Genomic DNA, 14,503 nt, shown 5'->3' with positions numbered 1-14,503 from the left:
AAGTAATAAAATCTACTGAAAAACATTCTAATTATCCCACTGCCTCAAGGATGCTTCGGGATACTTGGGGATGGGGATACTGTTGTGATCTGGCTGCTGCTCCTGGGACAGGACCATAGAAACCATGCCCAGGAGCATCACATGGGGCAGTGTGTGTGTGTGTGTGGGGTGTTACACAGCCCTACTGCAATTGGTACGAGCCCAGTCCCTGATTTAGACTTCAGCAAAGAGCTCTTGGACTCCAGTGACACAACAGGGCAACAGTTCTGCATTCTGCACGACACTTGAGTTACAAAAATTACCCCTTCCCCACCCGTAGGAAAGCCAGCAGCAGCACAGACACCACACAGCAGAGACAGAGACCATTGTACAGCGTCTGTGCTCACATCCGTCAGCTCCAGCTGCCAGCAGCTCCGTGCCCCTATGCTGCTGTGCCGTTGGGTGTACTCTGCTCAGCCGTGTCCCGGGGCTCATTGGGCGGTGGAATCTTCAGGTAGGAGGGCTCCACGTGCCAGATGTCCCGGGCGTATTCCTTGATGGTGCGGTCGCTGGAGAACTTGCCGGCTGCTGCGATGTTCCTGATGACCATCTTGGTCCATGCCTTGGAGTTCTGCAAAGAGAGAGGTGGACTGTGGCTGGAGGCTTGCACCCATGGGTGCTACGCTGGCCCTAAGATGGAGGACTCTCTGCAGCAGCACATCCAAGAGCCTCCTCACCAGGAACCCATGTACACGCACAGACCCACCCCCGGGGAGGGGATGTGGTGCCCCCACCAGAGCTCCCCTGCCTTGTCCCCAGGCCGGCACTCACCAGGTACAGCTCGCTGACCTTCTCCTGGCACCTGACATAAGCCTCATAGTCTGCAAAAACTTTAAACCTGTAGCAGCAAAGAAAGGAGTCGGTGGCAGCAGGAAAGCAGAGGTGGGAGCCTGGCGTGGACGGTGGCTGCAGCACACGGGGCTTGGGCTGCCACATCTTGGGCTGCCTCCAAGACGAGCACTTCAGACAAGTTCACCCTCCCCAAGCCCTATTTGCGCAGAGCCCTGCAAGCCCATGGGTGCTGTGGCACGTGTGCTCTGGGAGGGCACACTGGGAGACATTGTTCCAGAGCAGATGCTGGTGGCCCTTGGCTGCTTAATGCTCTGGCCGGGAAAGCCCTGGAGACACTTAAAAGCATCCATCGTCTGGTGAGGGCTGTGCACTCAAATGCGTCTTGGCCTTAATGTACCCCAGGCTTTAATGGGCCAAGCTAAGGTGCTGGACACGGACCCGTCTCTTGTACCAGTGAAGCATCAATTGCTCGACCACACGCACATCATCAGAGCTGGAAAATTGGACATTATCAGCCAGAGGGTGGATGGAGGGTGCGGGGGGCTGCTCCACACAGGCACCGGGAGTTTGGTGGGGGAACCCAACCCAGGGGATGGAGGCATCCCAGGGCTCACCTGTCGTGGTGGAAGAGCATGTTGACCACGTCGCTGAAGAGGTCAGGCTCCTCTGGGGAGAAGAAGCCACTCTTAATCTGGTCAATGGCTTCCTTCAACTCGGGGAGCTGGTCATAGTACTTCTGGGCATTGTACCTGGCAGGGAAGGGCTCATATGAGACCACGCTGCTCCAGCTGCCTGTGGTAGCACCCCCACGGTGTCCCCAGCCCTCACCCTTCCCTGTCCAGCTCTGTGACATCCTCCACCCTCATGCCGAAGATGAACAGGTTTTCCTCTCCAGCCTCCTCAGCCATTTCCACGTTGGCTCCATCCATGGTGCCGATGGTCAGAGCCCCATTCAGCATGAACTTCATGTTCCCTGTGCCTGACGCCTCAGTGCCTGCTGTGGAGATCTGCTCCGACAGGTCAGTAGCAGGAATCACTGCCAACAGAACACGCGGACACAAGGGGCTCACAGCGACCAGCTTTGCGTTTGTATCATGTCAAAGAATGTTAGCAGTGATGGAGCCATGGGCTGGTGGACAGCCACGGGGCCGATGTACCCTCCCCACAGCGTGCTCCACGTGGGCTACCTTTCTCTGCCAGCGAGACCCTGTAGTTCTCCAGGAAGATGACCTTCAGCTTACTCCCCACAACGGGGTCGTTGTTCACCACCTGAGCCACAGCATTAATGAGCTTGATGATCATTTTAGCCATGTGATATCCTGGGGCAGCCTAAGAGAAAAGCCGCAGGTGAGCCCAGAGGCCTGGCCAGGGGAGCTCCATCCAGTGCCCACCTGCCCAGAGAAGGACCACCTCAAGACTTCTTCCATCACCTCATCCAACCCATGTGTTGCACCACCAAGCTTTCAGGGGCTTCCCTGACCAAAAGCAGCACATGTTTGCGCACGCCCCAAAACTCGGTGCCTTGCTTGGATCGAAGCAAACAAGTGCTGCCCCAGCCCTTCCTGGCGAGCTTCATGGACCTAGCCACATGGGACAGCTGCAACCAATTTCCCTAGGGCATTGTCAAGGACTTCCTCCAAAATGCCTAAAACTCCTGACCCAACTCACCTTGCCCCCAATGATCACTGTCCTCGGCACAAAGAGCTTTGCAGGATCCTTCCTGATGCCTGGAGGAGACAGCAGCAAGGTGTCACCCTCTGTTTTAGCTGCATCCCAGGGCCTAGGAATGCTCATGCACCCGCAGGGGAGCCTGTCCCCTTGGGGTGCATGGTGGCTTACGGTTGTACATAGTGATGATGTGCAGGCAGTTCATCAGCTGCCGCTTGTACTCGTGGATCCTCTTCACATGCACATCGAACATGGAGGAAGGGTTGATCTTCACTTTGTACTCCTTCTCCAGGAACAGCGCGAACTTCACCTTGTTCTCCTGGGTGAGGGCAGGGAGCATGTCAGCGCCAGCCTGCGCTCTCCCTGCCTCCAGCCCCTGGCCACCCCCTCACCTGCTTCACTTTGGCAAGCTCCCGGATGAAGAGGTCGTCGTCCACGCACTCGTGCAGCTTTGTCAGCTGGCTCAGGTCCCGCACGTAGTCCTCCCCTATTTTCTGCAACAGGAGCACAGGCACGCGCTGACCGTGGGATGCGCGCAGGCGCCTTCCTGTGCGTGCTGCTCCTGGCTGGCTTGGCAGCCAAGCCAGCAGCGCTTGGGAAGCAGGAGCAGAGCACCCGGGTGAGATGCAAACACATCTCCACCATTTAGAAGATGTAAAGGGCTGAGATTGGAGCAGTGTCCCCAGGGTCAGGAAGGGCTGGGGCCAGCACGCTGCCCCCCTCCCCAGCATTACCTCTGCTATGAGCTCCGCCAGCCCCGGGTTGCAGAGCAGGAGCCAGCGCCGCGGGGTGATGCCGTTGGTCTTGTTCTGAAACTTCTCCGGCTCCAGCGCTGCAAAGTCCTCAAAGCTGTGAGGACGAGGAGGGGACAACTTCAGGTTTGCCTCCTGGCACCACCATTACCAAGCCAAGGGCGATCCCGCCACCACGCTTACACTTGAGTCTTGACTATTTCCGAGTGGATCTTTGCCACGCCGTTGACAGCGTGGGAGCCGACGATGCAGAGATGGGCCATGTTGATCCGTTTGGTACCTCCCCCCCTCCTCAATCAGGGACATCCTCTGAAGTCGGTCCACGTCGTTAGGGAAGAGGAATGCAATGTGCTGTGGAGAAGGCCAGAGAGACGGTGAGGGGGTGCTGGCATTTAGGGATTTCCCACCCGATTGCTCCTGAGGAGAGGGTCACAGCGATGTCTCCAATGCACTTGACATGGAGAGACGCAGAGCGATGGCTTTTACTTGGAAGTGACAGTGCAGACCCCTCCCAAGGGTGCCCTTCCCCAGCATGGATGTCTCCAGACATAAGGACATCCCAAGCCCCCACAGTCACAGAGATGGGGTTTTGGGCACGTGTGGCCAGCAGAGCTGTTCCAGCAAAAGCCTTGTGCTGCCAGCCCAGGAGGCCAAACCTCCACCTCTTTTGTACCCTCCACCTCATCCCTTCCCAGGAGAAATTTTGCATTTAGGGAGCAAAGAAAGGCCAACAGGTAAGGCCCTGGAGCAATGCGTGAAGTCTTTAAAATAGCCAGTAATTGCAGGATGGCAACTGCACACCAACCTCCCAAAACAGCAGACAGAACCACCTGGCCACACACCCAACATCATTGGTCTGTGCAGCCCTTAGTCCTGACAGCACAACACATGGAGAGGGTCCCTCTGCTGCCCAAGGGACTTACATCCAGGTGTCTCTGGTTGATCTCATAGATGATCTGCAGGTGTCTGGGAAGCAGTTTCTCCACCAGGTCCACTGGCCAGCGCTCCAGGGCTTCGGGAAGCACTGTGTGGTTGGTGTAGGCGAAGGTCCGCTTGGTGATGTCCCAGGCCTGCCAGGGGAGAGCTGGTGCTGAGCAGCGAGGCTGGGTGCCAGCACCCATGCACAGTCCTCCCACCATGGTCAGCAGCACTGCCAAGCCGACTCCTCCAAGTCCATACCCATTAAACCCATCCTGACCACTCCACATCACTCCCCAGGCCACCAGCAGCTACAAAACTGGTTCCCCAGCTCCTCCACCATGGGCTGGCGGGAAGGCGAGCGCAAGCGGAGGGGACCAGCGGCCGAGTCAGGTCTCTCTACCTTGTTCCACGGCAGCTTCTCGATGTCCACGAAAATCCGCATCAACTCAGGGATGGCCATGGCAGGGTGCGTGTCGTTCAGCTGGATGGCAACCTGTGGGGAGAGCAGCGCTGGCATGTGGGGATGCGTGGGGGACATGTGGGCATCCCACTGCCCATCAGCTGGGCACAGGTACCCAGAGAGGGTCCGCAAAACATCTCCAGGCCTGGGGGCCACGTGAGAGGTGCTGAAATGAGCTCCAAGGTACATGTCAGAGCGACGTGGGCTTGTACCTGGTCAGGGAAGGAATCAAACACGATTCGGACACTGTCTGTGCTCCCAAACTTGGATGCTTTGAAGCGGCGTATGATGTCCTGGAGGGTGGCAGCCACGACGAAGTACTCCTGCTTCAGCCGCAGCTCCTTCCCTTCGAAGAACTGCGAGCAGAGGAGCAGGCACTGAAGCACTGCAGCACGCTGCCCAGGCAGTGCCTGTGCTGCGGGAGCTGGGCCTCCCTGGGCCTCCCTGCACGCGGGACCCGCACCGGCACACATGCACCACACAGCTCGGTGTGAGGCCCCACTGCTTTTCCTATGCTGGTTCTAGCAGCAGCTCTAACCCCAGCGTCTCCCCGTGCTTTCCAGATCGCAGCACAGGGGTGTGAGATGTGCCTGCCACTGCAAACAGGTTGAGTCCCTCCCGACATCGTCAAAACCTGTTCTCCCTGGCTTGAAAATTCTGGCCGCAAGGAAAGGTACTGGGGAGACAGGGAAGGGAAGCTGCAGGGGCTGTAAGACCGAAGAGCTAATTCTGAGACAAGAATTAAAGCCGCTGTTCGCACAGCACAAAACACCAACCGGCTGGTGTGCAAAACAGAATCCATAAGAGGCAAGCTCACCGCTGGAGCTGTGGTACCCCCAGCTCTCCTTGACAGCTGGGAAGGCTGGGGTAGGGTTAAATGGGAAAAAAACCGCCAGGGCTTGTCCAAAACAGACTGCAGAGTGCGGAGAGCTGCCCTTCAGCTTCTTCCCCTGTGCCTGCAAGCAGGACATTCTCATCCCCTACTCCCTTTTACCACACTGAGCACAGATTTGCCCAGGAACAGTCGTCTCTACTGCAGCCCTGGTGAGACGCAGCAATCCCCACCCAAGCACTACAGGCAGCTTGAAACACAACTGAAAGCATTTCTGCAATGTCTCGGGGTTGCTCCACTTCACACTCTGTCTGGGTGCTCTTTATCCATCCCTAAACCAGGGACGCTCTCCCCCCTGCATTGTGACTTACATTGTCATTGGGGTAGAGGACACGGGATATGTTCTCCGCCAGATTTCTGTCCAGCACAGCCTGGATGTAGTCTCCGACGTTGACTGTGGAGGAGCAGAGGGATAAGGTGGGCACGGGACCCCCCTCCACCCCATCCCGCTGGCACCCCACCAGCAGCCACTTACAGTCACGCAGGTTGAAGTCGTTGGGTGCTCGAGCCGACCACAGGCGCATGGTGTTGACGGTGTTGTTCAAGTACCCGGGCACGGGGGTATCGTAGGGCAGCGCCAGCACCACCTACAACATCAGCAGGGCAGCTGGGGCTGGGCTGTGCCCCTGGCTGGTGTCCCTCCAGGTCTCCCCTGCCCCACCTGAGCCTTCGCATCCCACAGACCCTCCTCCAGGACTGAGCTCAGGGCTGCATCCATCTTCGTGGTGGGGACATGCTTCGCACCCACAGCCCCTGCCATGGGGACGTCCCGGCTCCCTCAGGTCTGCCCAGTGCCTGCTGTTTGCCAGGAGCACTCAGGGGACGGAGAAAGGCTTGCGAGGGCCAGAAGCAGCTTAATTCAAGCCATCGTACCGTGCTGTGCATTGCGCACAGACCTGCCGGAGGTGCTTTTGGGTATTTCAGAGGTTGGCTGCAGATGTGGAGCACCAAAACCTGTCCCCATCCCTAATGTCCATCTCCTCCCCACTTTGCTTCACCACCGCCTTTTCCACCCCAGCAAAGCACCTTCACCAACGCAACCCTCCCCAGCAGGGATGCTGCAGGACCCATGCCAGGGGTGCAGCCCCCCAGGGACAAGCCATGCAAGGGAGTCCCCGCAGGCTGGCCCCCACGAGGCTGTGCCCCAGCCCGTACCTGGGTGTCGACCCACTTGGCGCCAGTGGCAGTGTGCTCCACGCGGCCGTAGAAGTGCACGGGCAGCATGTACTCGGGACGCGCTTTCTCCCAGGGGTTGCCGTGCCGGAGCCAGTCGTCAGCTTCTTCCACCTGCCGGAGGCAGCGGGAGCTATGGTGGGGGCACCCAGCCCCAGGGCCCTCCCCAGGCTGTGCCACGTGCGGGGCCGGGAAAGGCTCTGGCTGCACCAAGGGGATGAGGCTTTGGGGACCGTCTGCCCTAAACCTGAACCCTGGTGCCACAGGGTGAGCCTGGAGTCTCTGCCCCAACCACCCTGAACCCCAGGGTCTCCCTGCCAGAGGGGTGAAGGACGGGGATGAGGAGGTGGGGACAAAATGAATGTTCTCAGGGCACCGCTAACACTGCCGTGCTGTGGCCAAGATGCCACCAGCCCCTTAGTGTCAGTGTCAGCCTGCAGGCCAGCTAATGAAGAGGACTTGTTTCCTGCCCCAGCAGTGCTGGGGAGAGCCCAGGGTAGAGATCACCTTTGGCATGGCCAGGTCAGAGCTCCGGGCAGCAGGGACATTGTGTGAGGGCCAGGGGAGATAAGCCACAGCAGGACGTAGCAGCCAGGAAATGCTGTGCCAAGGAGGAAAGGCCTCCACTTGCTGGCGCTAGGGACAGCTTTTGGGAGCGCTCACAGGGGCCCTCTGGGCACTCCGGGCTGCCTCCCGCCAGGGGTGTTGCAGATGCACACCGCATTTTCCACTGCATTTCCTAAACAGCCTCTTTCACCCTCTGATGCTTTAAAGCAGACATCAGGCAGCACAGCAGGGCTCGGGGGCTGCATCTGGCCTCCACCAGACCTCCCCACACCATCCCTGTACAACCTCAGTGAAACCATCCTCACCCCGTGAACAGCACGGACGTGACCTCTCCATCCCTGTTTGCACCAGTTTAAGACGTTAAACTTGCTCGAAAAACACACGACAAGTTTTAAACACCACAGCACCGGCAGCTCCTGCAGTCTCCAAGCTAAGAGAGTGTCTGTGCACCCTGATCTCAACCTGATCTAAGGGGGAGGCCAGATTCAGGGCTTTGGCTGTGCTGGGGGAAGGTGAGGGCCACGCGCCTCCACCCGTACCTGCCACCCGTCCCTGATCTTCTGGTTGAAGATGCCGTACTCGTAGCGGATGCCGTAGCCGTAGGCTGCCAGCCCCAGCGTTGCCATCGAGTCGAGGAAGCAGGCTGCCAGGGAGAGAGGAGAGCACCGAGGGGCACTTCCCTGGGGAGCCCTGGGAGACAGTGGGTCCTTCTCCCATGGAGAGCAATGGCCAGAAGCAGGAGCACCCCAGGGATACGAGCCCGGGCCAGCAGCGGCTGCTCACTGCCCAGCCACCCAACACCTCTCACCCCATGCTGGACAGGCTGGGGCAATAAACCCCTATCCCCTGGTTCAGGTACCCCCTGCAGAGGATGCAAAGGCCCTGGGGCTGTGCCCCGTCTCCCCAGCAATGAGACCATTTGTGGGCTTACTCACCAGCAAGCCTGCCCAGACCACCATTGCCGAGACCAGCATCCTCCTCGATTTCCTCCAGCTCTTCCATGTCCAGCCCAAGCTACAGAGGAGAAGGTGATGGGGCAGACGCACTCAGCGCCCGGCCCCGTGGAGCGGATGCACTGCTGGCACGCGCCCCTGGGTGCTATTCTGCACCCACTGCTGCCCTCCCTCTTAGGGTGGCCTCCAGGAGGGGTGGAAAGACACCCAACCCTGCAAGACCCATCCCTGCAGGTGGGACACTGTGATTTGCACCCAGAGCAGCCGCCCTCCCGCTCCAGGGCTGTTCACGCTGTGCAGGGACCAGCTCTGGTGTTTGAAGTCCCTCCACCAGCCTTTACAAGGGACGCACATACCAGTGACCTTGCCATGGACAAGCTCCTTGCGCCCGGGGGCTTGTCCGTGCCATAACAAGACCAGAGCCATAATCAGGGTGCCGGTCCCAGGTCTTTCAGGCAGGTCTCCCAGGGCTCATTCCCAGCCCTGTTCCCTCTCCCTATGCCCCAGCACCACGGCTGCAGCCCCGCAGGGGCAGTGCTGTGTTCCTGCTCCCCCAGCACCCCCTCTGGGGCAGCCACCCATGTGCATCACTGCCCTCTGGCACAGTAACCCAGGTGCCCATCCCCATGGCCCGAGGCATCACCCTTTAACAGAGGTACCCAGAGAAGCAACCACACCACTTTCACAGGGAAATCTCAAGGTTGCAGTCGGCGATGCTGTGGGAGGAAGGGGTTCTGCCTATGCAAAGCACCTCGGGCAGCTGAGCAGGAAATCGGACGGTGCCTTGTCAGCGCTGAGCCACCTTTTCCCATGGAAACCCCTTGGTCTGCATCTCCCCTGATGTCCCACGGTCACAGCAGGTAGGGACAGCCCCAGTGCCACGGCCACCCATGCAGAAGAGCCAGACCCTGCACTGCTCACAGGTAAGAGACAGTACCTTCTCCCAGCCCTGCATTGCACCGGCAACCCTCCGTGCCCACACAAACATTTCAAGTGATTTCTGTGCTACCAAACATTTATTTTAGAAACTTTTGGCATTTGTGTCCGGGCAGCTCAGCACATGCACTAAGGAAGGTTCTGCCCAGAGCTTCACCTGCCATCGACTACAAAGAGGGTGATTTCCAATCAACCTCACGCCTTCTGCTTCCCCAGGCTATACTACCTTGCAGCATCCCAGGCTCTTCCCCTCACCCCCACCCCCAGCTCAGCTGCCAAGATCAACAGGTAAGAGATAAAAAGCCTAAAAATAAATTCTTCTCCCTTGATCATGTTTGCACAAAAGCTGCTCCCGCTGCTGTGCAGACACCCCAGTTGCACATGACACGCATCGGACACGCTGGTCCAAGTGGTGAAAGGCAGGGGGAAAAGGAGCCACCCAAAAACCTTTGACAAGCCAAGTGCCACATGGTGCCAGCCCCAGGCTGGGGCTGAATTAAGCTCCTCTGCCATCGATTATGGCTGTTAACGGCCTCATGCATAGAACCATGAGTTTCTTGGCAGTTTATGGGCTCAGCAGAGCTGTACTGCATCCCTCAGCACACAGCCCTGGGGCTGGGCAGCCCTGCTCAGGCTGCAAGTGCTGGCTGCAGCCCTGGGCCCTGTGAAAGCAGGTCCTGGAGCAGCATTCATGCGCTAAGGCATCACCTGCTGCTCACGGAGCAGTTTGCAAACAGCGTGGTAAAACACAGACATCTCCAGGATCCAGAGAGCACGGAGCCCTCCTGCCCCAGGGCCTCACTGCCTGGGATGCTCACCTGGTAGATGGCTTCGTCGCAGGCATTCTGCAGCCCCAGGTTAATCATGGTGTTCTGCAGCGTCCGCCCCATGTAAAACTCCAGGGAGAGGTAGTAAATCCTCTGAAAGAGAAAACCAGCCCAGGTCACCTTCCCCAGGCCTGGAGGAGGCTCCCCTGCACCGCAGGAGCTGCTATTGGGAGTAATCTCAAAGCAAGAGGAGAACCCTGGCTGTCAACAGGGCAGGGGGCTTTGCACCAGGAACTTGAGGGCTGGGGCTTCTTGGAGGCCCCGAGGCATCCGTGCTGCAGCCCCTGCCCTGCTCTCCTGCCCCTGCTGTTTCCCAAGCCAGGAAGACGGCAGTGCCCAGGTGGTTTGTCAGGACAAGCTGCGGTGCCCGGTCCAAGAGCAGGGACAGCTCCATGATGGTTGGCCTGAGCTTGCCGGGGACTGCAGTGGTACAAAGGTAACCTTTAAAGAGGAAACATTACCCAGTGTCCCCATGAGCAGCAAAGCAACCAGAAAAACAAGGGAGCCACTGGGAACAGAGGTGCGGGGCAGCCACAGGGTCACCGGCTTGCCCACCGGCTTGCCCCCTTGGGTTTGCTCTCGTCTCCCCTCTTGCTGACACAACGGGTGCAGGATGTGGCCAGGAAGGTGGCAGCTTGTGTAAGCTGTCGCCTGTGTCAGCACCAGCAGGTTTTAAGGAAGGATTTAAGGCTGGAGGAAGTGGCTGACTTGACAGCTTTCCCCAGGACCTGCACATGGGCGGGCTGGGGATGGTGATGAGAGAAGGCTCAGGGGGGACCTTAGAGCAGCCTTCCAGTACCTAAAGGGGGCTGACAAGAAAGCTGAAGCAAGGGCATGTAGGGACAGGACAAGGGGCAATGGCTTTAAACTAACAGAGGGGAGATTTAGAGCAGATTTTAGGCAGAAGTTCTTCCCTGTGAGGGTGGTGAGGTGGTGGCACAGGCCGCCCGGAGAAGCTGTGGCTGCCTCATCCTTGACAGTGTTCAAGGCCAGGTTGGACGGACCTTGGAGCAACCTGGTCGAGTGGAAGGTGTCCCTGTCTGTGGCAGGGGGTTGGAACTGGATGATCTTTAAGGTCCCTTCCAACCCAAACCATTCTGTGACTGCATGCTGGGCAGCATGGGCTGGGTTTACTGGCTTGATCCCAGCAGAGCTGGAAGACATGATGCGGGGTGGACGGCACTCAGCGTGGCTCAGCTGTACGGGAGAGTCCCCACACTGAAGCCCTGGAAGGGGCTTATCTTTCTCTCACCCCTACAGGACATGGCAGGGATCTGAGCTATCAGGGGCTGGCACAAGCCCAGCGAGGTGCTGACCGGGCCGCCCTCCCAGGAAGGAAATCGGAGTCGACAGAGCCATCCAGGTTGCAGGACAGGATTACTGCTTAATCCCCAAGCAGCCAGAGCCCTGTGCTCGGTGGGTGCAAGCCAGCTCACACGAGCAGGAACTCCTGCACAAAACCAGATCTATCTTGCTTGGGATCCCCGCAGCACAGACCAGGCTTGTGCCTCTTTCGGACAAGATCTGCTTGCAGCTGGCTTCGTCTAAGCCCTTCAAGTAATTCGCCCTAGAAGGCTTTGCAGCTGCGTTTGGGAGAGCTCACCCACGCCAGCACTGTGGGGCAACAAACGCTGTTCCCATGCCCTGCACCCAGCTCCCAGCCAAGCTGCGCTCTCTTTGTTTTGCAAAGCAAAGGACAGCGGCCTCCTCCTTGTTAAAGTCCAGTCCCTCTGCTCTGCAGCGCTAAGGGGAATATCCCCAGACCAAAGGAAAACCGAGCCCCCCCTTCCTGTATTTTTCTGGCAAGTTCACAGAGGGACGCTTTGCACCCAAGGGGTTACAACGGTTGTCGGAATTCTCACACTCCCACACTGCAGGACCCCCCTTGGGAAAACCGGGGGGGGTCCCTCGCCCCCCCGCCCTGCAAAGAGAGGTCCCGCCCAGCATCCCCTCGCTCCCACCTTGGGGTCCTTCTCGTAGTAGTACTGCTGCGTGCGGATCCAGCGCCCCACCAGGTGGTCCCGCACGGTGTGGGCCAGGGCGAAGTAGTAGTCGCGGGGGGTGGCCACGTTGCGGTCCTTGACCAGGGTGAAGTGGAGGTGCCGGTTGAAGCCCCGCTTCAGTTCGGCCACGCTCTCGGCTCCCACGATCCCGCGGATGCTGATCTGCTTCCGCCGCTCCTGGTCCGACAGCGGCCGCGACATCCCGCCGGGGCTGCGGGGGACGCACACGGGAGACACCGCCGCGGCGGGGCTGGGCACGGGCTCCAGGTTTGGGTTCCGCCTCCGCCCCGGGCTGGCACCGCCCCGGGGAGGGCACCGCCACCGGCAGCGGCAGCGGGACAGGGACGGGGAGGGGCCGCCGCCACGGGCCGCCCCTGCTGGGGCGGGAGCAGCGCGAACTGAGGGGTCCCGGGGACCGCCACCCCTGGGGGGGGGGGCACAGAGGGGAGTGCAACGGGAGGGGGTAGGGAGCCGGGGAACGAGCGGAACCCGCAGCAGCACCGGGCCGTGCGGTCCGGTCCGGTCCGGTCCTGGTTCTCACCGGGGCGGCGGCGGGGACTCCACCCGGTGCTCCTGAGCTCGTCCAAGGCCCTTCCCGCCGGGGTCCGGGGCAGACCCGCTCTGCCGGCCCAGAGGGACGGTGCCGCGGTCCCACCCGTGCCCAGCAGCCTCCTCCCGGCGCCTCCTCACTGGTCCCTGCGCTCCGGAATCCCTGTGGGAGGGGCGCGGGATCTCCTCCGGTCGGCCTCGGGTCCTTCACAGCCGCCTCCCCGGGCAGGCTCCGTGGCTGTCTGCCCTGCCCTGCCCTGCCTTCGGAGCCCGGCCCTGCCTCCTGGTTCCTCCTGAGGGCAAGAATAGCTGACCTGAGCATGCAGCGCAACACCTCTTCCTCTTCCTCCAGCCGTGCCTGCGCAGGCCTTCCAGCGCTGGCTGTTTTCGCTGCCCAGTTCTGCACAGCGGAGCCCACACGCAGCCGAAGAGCATCACAACCCAACCGCTGCCCTGGGCCACCCCTGCTCCTGGGCTTACCCAACCACCCGACCGATACGCTGGCCAGGTCCAAGCAGGACGAGGCTCCACACTGAGCCGGGTCGTGGCAAAGGGCTGCAGCAGCTCACCAAAACTTCAGGAACCGGCCCAAACCGCACACGTGCAACATGGGCAAAAGGGAATGTGCCCCATCTTCCTGATTCTTCACAGGGCAGATTGAAGGATTGCTGTTCAGGTGGAAGCCTGGGCACGGGTTCCTCGCCAGTTGGCAGCAGACAGGGGCTGGGTGCCTGCAGCAGGTATTTCCTGGCCAGGACCTGCCCTCCAGTGCAGGTGGGAATTGCAGCCATGCGAGTGGTGCCTGCAGAGTGCTCCAAGAGCTGCCAGGCGAGGGGCAGAACCCTGGGTGGGTTTGGGCAGCTTGGGACGTCCAGCGCTGCTCTCCTGGATAGCGGGAGCTGGGCTGCACCCGGCGCGGGGTGGTGTGCGCTGGCCCTGGGCTGTGCCCAGAGTTCCAGGCTGGGTTTTACAGGCTGCAGGGAGGCTGCAGTTTACCGTATCTCCGGCGTTCTGGGTATGCTCCCTCTTGGGAAGGACAAGCATTGTTCTGAGACGTGAATGCACTTAATGCAATGATTAGCACGTTTTTCTTTAGCCCTGGACCTGAGCCCATGATGAGCTCAGAGGCCTCACATTGAAAAACCTCTCCATAGGCATTGTGAGAAAACGTGGAGCAGGCACCAATTTCCCATCAGAGAGTGCTAAGAGAACTGTGCAGGACTTTTCCTTCGGACGTGGCCCCAACAGCACTCATACCTCAGCGTTTCCCCCTGCTTATGGAAGAAAGACCCTCCCGAGGGATTCCATGTGCTGGTGCTTCATCACAGCAGTGCTGGGCTCTTTCAGGCCTGGGCATCTCGTGATCTCAACCGTTTTCTCTCTCTTCTCCACCTGGTGCTTGCTACCTCCTCTCGCTCTGGGTGGGTCTGGGGCAAGGGCTGGTGTTGAGGTGGTTGCACTGGGTTGGACGCTGCAGCTTGCTCCCTGGAGAGATGCTGCTCCGTACTCAGCCCATGTAATTCCTCCCTCCAAGCCACATGCCATCCCTCATCCCTCCTTCTTACGTCCTGGCTCCTCTGCACCCAGGGCCATTCCTTGGCACCCCAGACCCCCTTGCCGATGGGCTGCAGGTGGAGTGGGGAGTCCTGTGCTGCCTGACTTGGTCAGCTCAGTGCTTTCAGGCAGGAGAATGGCTCAATGATTTGAGAGGCCAGTGATGTTCCCCTTCACTGCACAAAGCCATGTGCCATCATCTGGAGCAGCACTCTCTTACCCCTGCAGCAGGAACACCACGCACATGAAAGCCCCTTCCTGCTGCTGGTGGGATGAAAGAAGGCTGGAATTCTTGGGAATTGTCCTGGCCTTGCCAGGATCACTGTGCTGAGCCTTGGTCTCCTCATGCCCATCCTCCTGCCCCCTTCTCTCTCCAGATCCCACTTGTGTCACCTCTCTTCTGCCCCAGCTTTGCTT

The 14,503-nt window shown here is 59.7% G+C and overlaps 1 protein-coding gene across 1 annotated transcript; it reads right to left on the bottom strand.

Annotated features, from left to right (window-relative positions):
* Positions 1-270: 270 nt before the first annotated feature.
* On the bottom strand, positions 271-12,253 carry LOC130594873 (glycogen phosphorylase, liver form-like). The gene is given in 21 exon segments (XM_057401122.1): positions 271-610; positions 811-877; positions 1,446-1,580; positions 1,660-1,867; positions 2,019-2,160; positions 2,500-2,558; positions 2,671-2,818; positions 2,892-2,993; positions 3,234-3,348; positions 3,435-3,538; positions 3,540-3,602; positions 4,175-4,321; positions 4,573-4,665; positions 4,845-4,988; positions 5,836-5,918; positions 6,000-6,111; positions 6,680-6,811; positions 7,804-7,907; positions 8,200-8,278; positions 9,972-10,073; positions 11,942-12,253. Coding segments are annotated over 21 exon segments (2,571 nt in total). The 5' UTR covers positions 12,185-12,253; the 3' UTR covers positions 271-421.
* Between the last annotated feature and the right edge of the window lie 2,250 nt (positions 12,254-14,503).

This window comes from Pezoporus wallicus, unplaced genomic scaffold (assembly GCF_028554395.1).
Source record: "Pezoporus wallicus isolate ANWC-B61680 ecotype Strahan unplaced genomic scaffold, APGP_CSIRO_Pwel_v1 contig_14866, whole genome shotgun sequence".
Lineage (NCBI taxonomy): Eukaryota > Metazoa > Chordata > Aves > Psittaciformes > Psittacidae > Pezoporus > Pezoporus wallicus.
This window is presented reverse-complemented; position numbering and strand designations above follow the sequence as displayed.